Source organism: Armigeres subalbatus, chromosome 2 (assembly GCF_024139115.2).
Source record: "Armigeres subalbatus isolate Guangzhou_Male chromosome 2, GZ_Asu_2, whole genome shotgun sequence".
Lineage (NCBI taxonomy): Eukaryota > Metazoa > Arthropoda > Insecta > Diptera > Culicidae > Armigeres > Armigeres subalbatus.
In genome coordinates, this window is record NC_085140.1 from 444,586,162 (window position 1) to 444,599,420 (window position 13,259).

At 40.9% G+C, this 13,259-nt stretch overlaps 1 protein-coding gene across 5 annotated transcripts in view; it reads left to right on the forward strand.

The window, feature by feature from the left end:
- LOC134213685 (stress-activated protein kinase JNK) overlaps window positions 1-13,259 on the forward strand; it is a 276,561-nt gene that overhangs the window by 230,368 nt on the left and 32,934 nt on the right. For all 5 annotated transcript variants that reach the window (XM_062692961.1, XM_062692957.1, XM_062692959.1 and 2 more), the window contains one exon: window positions 1,740-1,996. In XM_062692961.1, the coding sequence (XP_062548945.1) occupies window positions 1,884-1,996 (113 nt within the window). In that variant the 5' untranslated portion in view covers window positions 1,740-1,883. The remainder of the gene's footprint in view (window positions 1-1,739; window positions 1,997-13,259) is intronic.

Consider the following 13,259-nt stretch of genomic DNA (forward strand, 5'->3'; position numbering starts at 1 on the left):
CTTCCTTCTTCCTTTTACCTTCTTCTTTCTTCCTTCTTCCTTCTTTATTCTTCCTTCCTTCCTTATTCCTTCACCCTTCTACCTTCTTCCTTTTTTCTTCTTTCTTCTACCTTCTTCCTCCTTCCTTCTTCCTTCTTACTTTTTCCTTCTTCCTTCTTCCTTCTTTCTTCTTTCTTCTTCCTTCTTCCTTCTTTCTTCTTCCTTCTTCATTCTTCCTTCTCCATTCTTCCTTCTTCATTCTTCCTTCTCCATTCTTCCTTCTTCATTCTTCCTTCTTCCTTGTTCCTTCTCACTTTTTGCTACCCACTACAAATATTCCTACCTTTCACTACTCACTTAATACAAAAACGTATTTTAACTATTCGGCCAAATGGTCCTAAACCATTATTAGTAATTTAATAACCGATTTCGAGTCTAATAAACATTCTACAAATTATTTTAATGTAGAATAAACATCAAAAGACAAATGCTGGTTTCATTAAGGTGTACTGAATTATATAATAAATATGAAAATTGTTTTCCTGGAGTGCATTGGTAATATACTGCTGCATACCGCTTTGTTCAATTGGATTAAATCAATTCACACATAAATACCATTGAAAAATACCAACGACACATCAAAACTTATGAATGAATGCTGTTGATGCTACTTCCTAGCAAGAAACAAACCTGGATACGAGAAAATCCATGCATACCTATGCAGAGTCGAAGGCGAACATACCCACAATGTTTGTTTGATCCGAACGGACCCTATGAGATCCGAACTAAAGCTCCCCTCTGAGACACTTCCAACAAACACACGTGCTGTGTCATCGATTCTGGGAGATTTATTTATGAATATAGTGTTCATATTTTTGCCGTTTATTTTCCTCTTCTAACAGGTTTTATCGATGGAAAATATACACCAGCACAGAGCTACCGAAGGACATTTTGTCACCATAATTCACGCTTGATTAGTTGCCTTTTGTGCTGCTTATAGCAGCTCGTGCGAATTTCGTATCGGGTGCTCCAGGTATGGCGGATGATGCGTCTATTTTCGGCGATGAACAGCTCGAATGGCAGACGGTATTGGTAGCTGCCGAAGCAAGAAAATTAGGAGAACCGTTCCCCTTCTCCATATACACTGGCATATTAGTTTTATTTCGGAACAAAGCAAAAAATCACCTGTTTTTCCCATTTATTCTCAATCCATTCGAAGGAATGATACCCTCAATCCTTTCAAGACAAGAAGAACCTTGGCGAAACTTTATTTCCATTTACTTTGCGTTGAATTATCAGTAGTGAGAAAGAAAGTAAAAATAATACAGTCTAATCGGTTGATACTTTCTAGATCAGTGTTTTATGAAACTCTATTGGATCTTGTCGACCAATATTTCCACTCATGTTTTCACAATTTGAAAACTAATACAGTTTTCAAGTCATTAGTTTAGTCCTTTACATTTCTTTGTCGATCTTTATGAAGTTCAATAATTTGACTGAAAAAATGCAGTTCTATTCCTTTCCTAAAGTCTATTCCACATTCTAAATATTTCTGCTATTTTGAGGTTTTTTTAGTATCGACTCGTATCGTTTCACAATCCGAAAAATTGGCGCCCTAGCCCTCGTTTCGCAATTGCCAAAGCCGTCGTCGTTTCCTTTTGGTATTCGTTAAAAAAATGTTTATGATGCTGCCATCTATTATTCTATCAATTTACAAGAAATGACATTTTTTTTCTAATTTCTCCTATTTCACATTTCAGACAATAACCGGGACCACTAGAAACGAACGCACGCCAAGTGGGTAGAGTCGTCCCAACAGCAGAGCAGCCAACCGGAGCAGCACCCGTACCAAGCGAAACATCACAACCAACCTGCCCCATATTTCGGACTTGGTGAAGTGCAACATGAGCTCACGTCACGCCTTCTACACCGTCGAGGTGGGCGACACCAAGTTTACGATTCTGAAGCGATACCAAAACCTGAAACCGATCGGATCCGGCGCACAGGGCATTGTGTGGTGAGTATCGTAAAAGGACAAAAGGATGAAGTGGTAATAGTGAACAAACATTGATTGCCTAAAATGATGTGGTTTAAAATGTTAAGGGCTTGATAGCCAAACTGAATCTTGCTTCATATCGATTGGAGGCACTTTACATGCGGTAATGCAGATTTGAAAAGTAGTAAAACTGAGTAAAATACAGCAAAAAGCTTTCTCAGATTTTATCAACATTACTATCGATCATCAAGAAGCGTCTAGGAGTGAAATCCAAACAAATCGCATGAAGTCACAGTTTATTGAATTTTCTCCTGGACATATGTAAATAACACAGCACACTACCATCCTATTCTCAATAGGATTGATTCCCATGCTAATGGATGTACTCTCTGATATCGAAAAGTCAATCAGACGCAAGCAATGTATGTAGGTGCAATCGGGTTGTTAGATTAAAACGAATAGCAGATAAGTAATCAAAGGATTACGGCGCTGAGCCTGAAGTCTCACAATAATGTTCAATGTATGGTGCTTTCGTCCGTTCAAACCTAATCTCTTCCAAGATCATTGAAGCATGTTAAGTTGCATTTACCAGCCGGTTAATGCACCGAATGGATGGTCCATGATGCGAATTTCTTATGCATCACTCACTCCAAGACAGGAAGAACCCTCGACGGCGGATGCAGTGTTGGTCGGTCGGTCCGTCATCTGCGTTCAATGGTGGACTAGAGCTGGTATCGTACTCCTCGCTCGCTTCACTCCTTCAGCGATGTTATTGGTCCATCGTAAAAAGGTCAAAATGCGAACGAGAATAAAGAATTCTCCTATCAAGTACTTTAGTGTTTCTTTATTACATTCTCTGAGCAACGAAGACTAGACTGGCCCTTAACCATAAAAGCAGGCATTTTCAACGGGTTTCCTTCGTTTTGGAGTTGAAAATGTCCGCTTGATCGAATGTTCCTGATTGTCGTGTTCTCATGAACTGCAAAAAAGGACATTCCCTATATTATTTTTAGCCACGTACAAAAAGTGTTACTCAAATGTATTAATATTATAATACCAAGCAGATTTTTTTCAGAATGTTCCAATACTTCAAATGTCTCTTTGAAATTCACATATGTTAAAATTTTCTCAAAAACTGCTTTTTCTCCATATGTAAATATTCCCGAGCAGAGATCGCTATCAAAAATATTATCAGAATGATAACAAATGGAGTTTTTGGAATCATATCAATAACATAATTAATTGCAAGGGTAAAACGCAATATCATATTTTGATATCATTTTGATAAATTGAAAATAATAATAATTGTATTCTATGAAAAGCTTAAGCTTTCTAAGCCATCTTAAATAAAAATGTTTCTCCGTTTAGTCTATCGCGGTTTAAGTTGCGAATGGTTTATAAAGATGCTTATTACAATACTAAAATAAAATTATTTGATATCAAATTTTAAACAAATTTCATTATTTTTATTTGGATATCATCTCAATTTAATTAAAACTAACTGAATTAAATATTTTTTGCTCTCAAGGCGTTTAGAAAATACCTCAATGATAAGTGATCTAGTTTGTAGGTCTTGATATCGCATATGATATCAGCATTTTGATATCACTATATGATCCAAGTATCAGAATAATATCAAACTAAGCTATTTTTCTTTGTTTTTACTTATATAATTACTATCATAATAAAGACTCATCATGACAATCAAACAAAAAATGCACGATATCATAAAATGTTATTTTTCATGCAACATTCAGCTCTTATTTGTTATGTAATTACTATTAACTTGACCACAGGGTAACCAAAATTTGATTTAAAAATGAAAGTATCAGAATATCAAAATGAGTTTTAAGTTTGTTTCAATTCTCTGCTCAGGTTTCTGCATAAAGTACCAGCAGGCATTCGAATTGTCACAGTAACACAGTATGTCCTGTTCCCTCAATTTATATCAGTGTCGGTGGACCTTAACCATAAATAATTTGAATCAATGATGCAATATTCCCAATCAAGTGTGCATATAAGCAATTTAATGCGAGGATGTGAAAAGCTTCCTTTTGCGAATCATTTTGAAAAGAAGGATGCTCTTTGAAGACATCTTACCATCATAATACATGACCTTGATACTGTGACTGGGGTGGCCGTATCCTGTACAAAAAGTCAACCTCCATTTATGCTGATGCTAGGCCAGTCTAATGGAGACGCACTGAAGTAGAACGCAGATGATAGGACGATGTCTTTATTAGATCGTAAACAATTTCCTGTGAAGAGTAATCTTCTGAGCTCGCAACATGTCTGGGTAGAGTTTTTTTTGTCATCCTAATATTGAAACCTACTCGACGAAATTGTATTGTGATTAGTTGACCGTTACCTGTTTTATTATCAACAAGGAATGTAATGGTCTCTGATGAATTCCAAAACAACAAGCAACAAAGCAGTCTCGCAATTTTGTCCGTCCGTCTATCTGCAGATAATTTGCGTATTCAATTTTGATTCTTTCTTGGTATGATTATTAATTTGGAGAAGCATCTTTGAAATCATGTCATCCGGTGACTCTTCAATTGTCTAATATTGACATCGTACAAAACAATCCAGAACAAAATACGTTTCTCCCTATCACGAATAATGAACGTGACATCTTGCTGTTCGACAGTTATTCTAGATATTCTTATGAATTTTTAGGGGAAATTTATTCTGGAAATGTTAACTAAGCATTACTCGGAATTTTCATCGATTTTATATATTTCTACGCCAAATTCTTGTGATTTTTTAAGAAATAAAAATAATAAGTCTGTACGTTTAGTGGACTTCTAAATATCAATGACAAAGTACACCTGATTCTGTTTTTATACGGATTTTTTTACACGGCCATGTAAAAAAAAACCATACACAATTTTTTCCAAAATTGCTTCATTTTGCATGATTTGTCGAGAAATCATAAAACTTTTTTTACACGGATTTTCGAATTTTGAACTGAAAACTTTTTTTTATTCCAAAAGTCCTTTTGTCGGGAAATTCTTCCGAAATTCCAAGGGAATTTCTTGTTTTTATCATTCTCTATTAGCGAAATTTTCAGCCATGGACTGGCTCATCACGCAAAACGCTTTGATTTTCATTTGGGCTGTAGCGCATCTAAAACAAAGATGCACGTCAAATTATGATGTCAACCTTTAAAAAAAATGTCATAGAGAACTCTATGAAGAAACATCAAAATGACGCATTTTGATGCTAGATGGTATTATCAACTTAAGTTTCAGATGATTATGTTAAATGCAGATGATCATCTGGGTAGCAATGAAATAACTTCTAACCGCAAGATTATAGAAAGTTGCTGCCAATGCTCGTCTTTTTCCACAAAAAAAAAAAAGATTTTTTCGCTGTGATAGAGCTTGACTCTCTGTTCGGCCGAAAGCCAGAAGTTGTTTGGCCAAATATGTCTTTTGGCCAAAATAAATATACGGCCGAACATATCGTTCGCTCAAACTGATCATTTGGACTAGAGATGGGCGTTCAGATCCATGAGTGAATGAATCGTAGATTACCTTTTCAATGATCCGGTACACCAAATCAGCAAATTACCGAATCATGTGTGAGGAAATGATAAAATAAAAAAATGTTGTATTTTCTCTATGCATGTTATAAGTATAAGTGAGTTAGAGAGGGGTGAAATTATTGAATGTACGGGTGAACAGTGTAGTCCTGAATGGTAACCGTTTCAGCATTTTGCATTCTTCTTACTTTTTGATCCAAATATCCGATCCGTAAGAAAGATCCGGATCATTAGACTGAATGGCCCGGATCTGATCCGTTCAACGATGTGATCCGTTTTGCCCATCTCAAATTTGGACGGAACATCGAACAAGTCATTTATCCTAAAAAGCCATTTTAGCATTAGCATTAGCATTAGCATTTAGCAGTTCGCACAAATTCGTAGGTGGTACAAGCCAAGACTATTGTATGAGACTAGTATCACTTTCATCCGTTACCACAGATATTGATTTGGGATTAATCACTAACTCTTAGATGGAAGCAATTGCACTCTCCAATAGTCGAGATCTGTCCTGGCCACGTCCTTGCGAATGCTGAGGAAGGGGAAGGATGGTTTGTTGGACACCTACTTAAGAAAGATGCAGAGAACTCTACGACCTCTCATAGGTGCCACGGGAGGTTTTGGGATTATGTGGAAGGTTATAACAGTAGTAATCGTTTTGGTATAACGTGAAACACAGAAAGAACTAAGATAGAAATACAAAGTAGGAAAGGGGACGAGCCTGGAATTGAACCCACGACCTCCTGCTTATAAGGCAGAAGCGATAGCCACTAGACCACCGAGCTCGTCTATCCTAAAAAGCCGTTTAGGCAAAAAGTCAATTGGCCGAAATTGCCGTTTGACCGAAATGGTCTTTTTTTTTCAAGTTCGTTTATTTGGTAGGCTCAGGTGTGTATAAAACTTTACGGAGCCATGTTTCTCTGCAATATAAACAATTTCTGCATACATTTTTGCATATAAGCTTCCAACGAGTTTAGCACCGCCCAAACGTTGACCGATTTGGTTGAAATTTTGTCCAGAGCATCAGGGCATCAAATAGAACAGAATAACAGGGCGGCCCTACTAATTTGAGCCACCCTAATATACAATCAATTATTCAAATTTTGGCTTTCTCAGTCTATTGATTTAAGGTATGAGGGAAGGATTTTCCGTTAAAAAAGCACGTGGTAGCACTCTCTGAGAGAGAAAATTGCCCAATTCAGCCCGCCAGAATTACGCTGTCAGTGTCGCCAAAATTATTTCATCATTATGCAGTTTACAATTGCTTGAGAATTTGCCGTAAACGGAGAACAAAAGGAATTGGCAACAATGGGGAAGAAATTCGGCGGAAGTGGTTCGGCGAGAGAACAGCAACAGTGCCGACCAATCACGCAATGTAGAAATCAAAATAAACAAACTCCAGCTGGTTTTAGAAAATGAAAACATGAGCCGTTTCTAGAACAACATTAGAAAATATCGTGAGAGGATTTCTGTTCAAGGTTTCCACACAAGCTTTGAAAAGTATTTGGGTGATAACAGTGGTGCTGGTGTAAATAAGACAAATAAGACAAATAAGACAAATAAGACAAATAAGACAAATAAGACAAATAAGACAAATAAGACAAATAAGACAAATAAGACAAATAAGACAAATAAGACAAATAAGACAAATAAGACAAATAAGACAAATAAAACAAATAGCTTAGCTTAGCTTAGCTTTGACTGACTACACATATCTATGGTTGCTACTCCGTGATTGACCAGAATCAGTGAAATTGCACAAAGAATCAACTGAATGATTGACTGGGATTGTTCAAGCATTCTCAGTGTGCAAGTTTCAGTGACTCTAAAATTCAAATGATCAATAACGGCGCCGGCCACGTCCTTGTAGTCAGTTAGGAAGAAGGAAGGAATATTAGAAGGTGGTTTTTGCTATTTGAAGACCGTGTTTACCTCTGCGTCTCCACACAAACCACAGGAAGGATTATCAGTTAATTGGTAGGCATCGTTGGATCTGGATTCACTCTGATAAGCGATACGACCGTGCCATTATTTATACACAGTGATTTTACCTAGCCATGAATCGGGCGCGAAAAGTAACACAAACTAACTACCGGCCTACCGGGCGCGCAATGCAGAACACAATATTTCGGCCGATCGCGCCATCGTTCTGCTGTCCGAAACAAGAGAAATCTCGCACTGAACTGATTTTTATTACCGGCCGCGAAAAGCAGAACACAATAATTCGGCCGATCGCGCCATCGTTCTGCTGTCCGAAACAAGAGAAATCTCGCACTGAACTGATTTTTATTACCGGCCGCGCAAAGCAGAACACAATAATTCGGCCGATCGCGCCATCGTTCTGCTGTCCGAAACAAGAGAAATCTCGCACTGAACTGATTTTTATTACCGGCCGCGCAAAGCAGAACACAATAATTCGGCCGATCGCGCCATCGTTCTGCTGTCCGAAACAAGAGATATCTCGCACTGAACTGATTTTTATTACCCGCGGCGCAAAGCAGAACACAATAATTCGGCCGATCGCACCATCGTTCTGCTGTCCGAAACAAGAGAAATCTCGCACTGAACTGATTTTTATTACCGGCCGCGCAAAGCAGAACACAATAATTCGGCCGATCGCGCCATCGTTCTACTGTCCGAAACAAGAGAAATCTCGCACTGAACTCACAAATAAGACAAATAAAACAAATAAGACAAAAAAGACAAATAAGACAAATAAGACAAATAAGACAAATAAGACAAATAAGACAAATAAGACAAATAAGACAAATAAGACAAATAAGACAAATAAGACAAATAAGACAAATAAGACAAATAAGACAAATAAGACAAATAAGACAAATAGGACAAATAAGATAGATAAGACAAAGAAAAATAAAGTAAGTTCCTCCGGAAATTCCTCCGGAAATTCCTCCGGGAATTCCTCCGGAAGTTCCTCCGGGAATTCCTCCGGAAGTTCCTCCGGGAATTCCTCCGGGAATTTTTCCGGAAGTTCCTCCGGGAATTTTTCCGGAAGTTCCTCCGGGAATTCCTCCGTAAGTTCCTCCGGAAGTTCCTCCGGGAATTCCTCCGGAAGTTCCTCCGGGAATTCCTCCGGAAGTTCCTCCGGGAATTCCTCCGGAAGTTCCTCCGAGAATTCCTCTGGAAGTTCCTCCGGGAATTCCTCCGGAAGTTCCTCCGCAAGTTCCTCCGGGAATTCCTCCGGAAGTTCCTCCGGGAATTCCTCCGGAAGTTCCTCCGGGAATTCCTCCGGAAGTTCCTCCGGGAATTCCTCCGGAAGTTCCTCCGGGAATTCCTCCGGAAGTTCCTCCGGGAATTCCTCCGGAAGTTCCTCCGGGAATTCCTCCGGAAGTTCCTCCGGGAATTCCTCCGGAAGTTCCTCCGGGAATTCCTCCGGAAGTTCCTGAGGGAATTTCTCCGGAAGTTCCTAAGGGAATTCCTCCGGAAGTTCCTAAGGGAATTCCTCCGGAAGTTCCTCCGGGAATTCCTCCGGAATTTTCTCCCAAGATTCCTCCGGAAGGTCCTATAGCAATTCCTCCCTAAGTTCCTCCGGTATTTCCTCCCGAAGTTCCTCCGGGAATTCCTCCGGAAGTTCCTCCGGGAATTCCTCCGGAAGTTCCTCCAGGAATTCCTCCGGAAGTTCCTCCGGAATTCCTCCGGAAGTTCCTCCGGGAATTCCTCCGGAAGTTCCTCCGGGAATTCCTCCGAAGTTCCTCCGGGAATTCCTCCGGAAGTTCCTCCGGGAATTCCTCCGGAAGTTCCTCCGAATTCCTCCGGAAGTTCCTCCAATTCCTCCGAAGTTCCTCCGAATTCCTCCGAAGTTCCTCCGGGAATTCCTCGGAAGTTCCTCGGGAATTCCTCCGGGAATTCCTCCGGAAGTTCCTCCTGGAATTCCTCCAGAAGTTCCTCCGGGAATTCCTACGAAAGTTCCTCCCGGAATTCCTCTGAAAGTTCCTCCGGGAATTCCTCCGGAAGCTCCTCCGGGAATTCCTCCAGGAATTCCTCCGGAAGTTTCTCCGGAAGTTCCCCCGGGAATTCCTCCGGAAGTTCCCCCGGGAATTCCTCCGGAAGTTACTCCGGGAATTCCTCCAGAAGCCCCCCGGGAATTCCTCCGGAAGTTCCCCCGGGAATTCCTCCGGAAGTTCTCCTCGGAATTCCTCCGGAAGTTCTCCTCGGAATTCCTCCGGAAGTTCCTTCAGGAATTCCTCCGGAAGTTCCTTCAGGAATTCCTCCGGAAGTTCCTCCAGGAATTCCTCCGGAAGTTCCTCCGGGAATTCCTCCGGAAGTTCCTCCGGGAATTCCTCCGGAAGTTCCTCCGGGAATTCCTCCGGAAGTGCCTCCGGGAATTCCTCCGGAAGTTCCTCCGGGAATTCCTCCGGAAGTTCCTCCGGGAATTCCTCCGAAAGTTCCTCCGGGAATTCCTCCGGAAGTTCCTCCGGAAATTCCTCCGGAAGTTCCTCCGGGAATTCCTCCGCAAGTTCCTCCGTGAATTCCTCCGGAAGTTTCTCCGGGAATTCCTCCGGAAGTTCCTCCGGGAATTCCTCCGGAAGTTCCTCCGGGAATTCCTCCGGAAGTTCCTCCGGGAATTCCTCCGGAAGTTCCTCCGGGAATTCCTCCGGAAGTTCCTCCGGGAATTCCTCCGGAAATTCCTCCGGGAATTCCTCTGGAAGTTCCTCCGAGAATTCTTTCGGAAGTTCCTCCGGGAATTCCTCCGGAAGTTCCTCCGGGAATTTCTCCGGAAGTTCCTCCGGGAATTCCTCCGGAAGTTCCTCCGGGAATTCCTCCGGAAGTTATTCCGGGAATTCCTCCGGAAGTTCCTCCGGGAATTCCTCCGGAAGTTCCTACGGGAATTCCTCCGAGAATTTCTTCGGAAGTTAATTCGGAATTCCTGTAGGAACTGGAGGAAATTTCTCGGAGGAACTTCCGGAGGAATCCCTGGAGGAACTTCCGGAGGAATTCCCGGAGGAACTTCCAGAGAAATTCCTGGAGGAACTTCCGGAGGAATTCCTGGAGGAACTTCCGGAGGAATTCCTGGAGGAACTTCCGGAGGAATTCCTGGAGGAACTTCCGGAGGAACTTCCGGAGGAACTTCCGGAGGAATTCCTGGAGGAACTTCCGGAGGAATTCCTGGAGGAACTTCCGGAGGAATTCCTGGAGGAACTTCCGGAGGAATTCCTGGAGGAACTTCCGGAGGAATTCCTGGAGGAACTTCCGGAGGAATTCCTGGAGGAACTTCCGGAGGAATTCCTGGAGGAACTTCCGGAGGAATTCCTGGAGGAACTTCCGGAGGAATTCCTGAAGGACTTCAGGAGGAATTCCTGGAGGAACTTCCGAGGAATTCTGGAGGAACTTCCGGAGGAATTCCTGGAGGAACTTCCGGAGGAATTCCTGGAGGAACTTCCGGAGGAATTCCTGGAGGAACTTCCGGAGGAATTCCTGGAAGAACTTCCGGAGGAATTCCTGGAGGAACTTCTGGAGGAATTCCTGGAGGAACTTCCGGAGGAATTCCTGGAGGAACTTCTGGAGGAATTCCTGGAGGAACTTCTAGAGGAATTCCTGGAGGAACTTCCGAAGGAATTCCTGAGGGAACTTCCGGAGGAATTCCTGGAGTAACTTCCGGAGGAATTCCTGGAGTATATTCTTGTCTTATTCACCATCAATTATTTATATTGTCCCATTCCTACATTTGATTTCTATTTATTTATTTTCAAAAAATATCTCGTGCAGTAGAGATACACATTTAGCCAAAATGTTGGCCATTTGGGGCCACACATTTTGGCGATCCTGCCAGGTTGTTTCTTGGATCTTTACGCTGATTTCAAAAGGTGAGTTGAATTCAATTGTTAATGTGCTAATGTGTTAAAATATTTGATGATTAAAAAACACAAGACAACGGGTTTGTATTGCTACAAAGCGCGTCTGGAAGAACGCTGCAAAATGGATTGTGGTTTGGAAAATCACAAAGCGTGTCTGGAGACCGCTGGAAAATTAATTGTGGTTTGGATAATCACAAAGCATGTCTGGAAGACTTTTGGAAAATGGATTGTGGTTTGGAAAATCACAAAGCGCGTCTGGAAGACCGCTGGAAAATGGATTGTGGTTTGGAAAATCAAAAAGCGTGTCTGGGAGACTGCCGAGAAAAGACAATCTAGAAAATCTCAAGGTGGGTCATGGAAGCTTTGATTTTGGTTAAAATAAATTTAGTTTGAATTGTATAACTTGGCGGCTTTAGTGTACATGAGACTACCAGTTAAGCTAGTTCTATCGGTCATTATATTTCTTTGAACGGATTGGAAATGATTTGGAATTCGAACAGATTAAGACAGGATTTGGATTAGATTTTGGTTGGATTTGGATTTGATTGGAAAGGATTTGAATTGGATATGGATTGGATTTGAATTGGATATGGATTGGATTTGGAAGGGATTTGAAACGGATTTGGATTAGATTTTGGTTGGATTTGGATTGGATTTGGACTGGATTTGGATTGGATTTGATTTAGATTTGGATTAGAATTGCATTTGATTGGATTTGGAACGGATTTAGATAGGATTTGGATCGGATTTGGATTAGATTTTGATTGGATTGGATTTGGAATGGGTGTGGAACGGATTTGGATTGAATGTGGAATGGGTTTGGATTAGATTTGGATTGGATTTAGATTAGATTAGGATTGGATGTTGATTGGAATTGGATTGAATGTGGCTAGGATTTTTATTGGAATTGGATCGAATTTGAATTGGATTTGAATTGTATTTGACAAATTTGACAAATGTATGAATCAAGATTCGTCTTTCGCAACCCATCATTGATCAGCCCACGACCTCCCTGGGAGTCGCAGCCCACAGTTTGGGAACACATGTTCTAAGCAATTGTTAGCAAGTTCAACATCGATATGTTGAGGGTCAGCTTGCTGGTATTACTATATATGAAGCTGATAGCCCTCCATAGCCGTGCGGTAACACGCGCGGCTACAAAGCAAGACCATGCTGAGGGTGGCTGGGTTCGATTCCCGGTGCCGGTCTAGACAATTTTCGGATTGGAAATTGTCTCGACTTCCCTGGGCATAAAAGTATCATCGTGTTAGCCTCATGATATATGAATGCAAAAATGGTAACTTGGCTTAGAAACCTCGCAGTTAATTACTGTCGAAGTGCTTAATGAACACTAAGCTGCGAGGCGGCTCTGTCCCAGTGTGGGGATGTAATGCCAATAAGAAGAAGAAGCTGATAGTTGAATTTAATGGATGGTATAAGATATTTAAATTATTGCTACAATATAAAATGTTTCTTGTGAGATCAATACCATAACACTAGGTACCAATTTAGTTTAACATTTAAATGATACAATCTATTGATATGCATTTCGTTGTTTTGCGATTGAAAGTCACGATGATCAGACAAGTTTATTTTGGAGTTTAGTTTTCAAAGGAAATTATCGGTTTCTCAAAAGCAATATGTTCATCTCCGTCTCGCGTAAATAACTTTAAAAAAAAACAATGCTAGAGGATATTTTTTAGCCTTTTTAATGAGAGAAGAAGGGAAATGTGGGGTTTGAGTAAGTTACCATCGGGTCCACGACGTTAGGCATAAGGACGTTAGGCATTATGGACGTTAGGCATAACGATTAACGGACGATAGGCATAATGGACTTTAAAACTTAGTAAAAATATTTTTTTGACACTTATTTGTCATCTGCTTTGCTAACAAAAAGAAAATTCGGCAGGAAATTTAACAA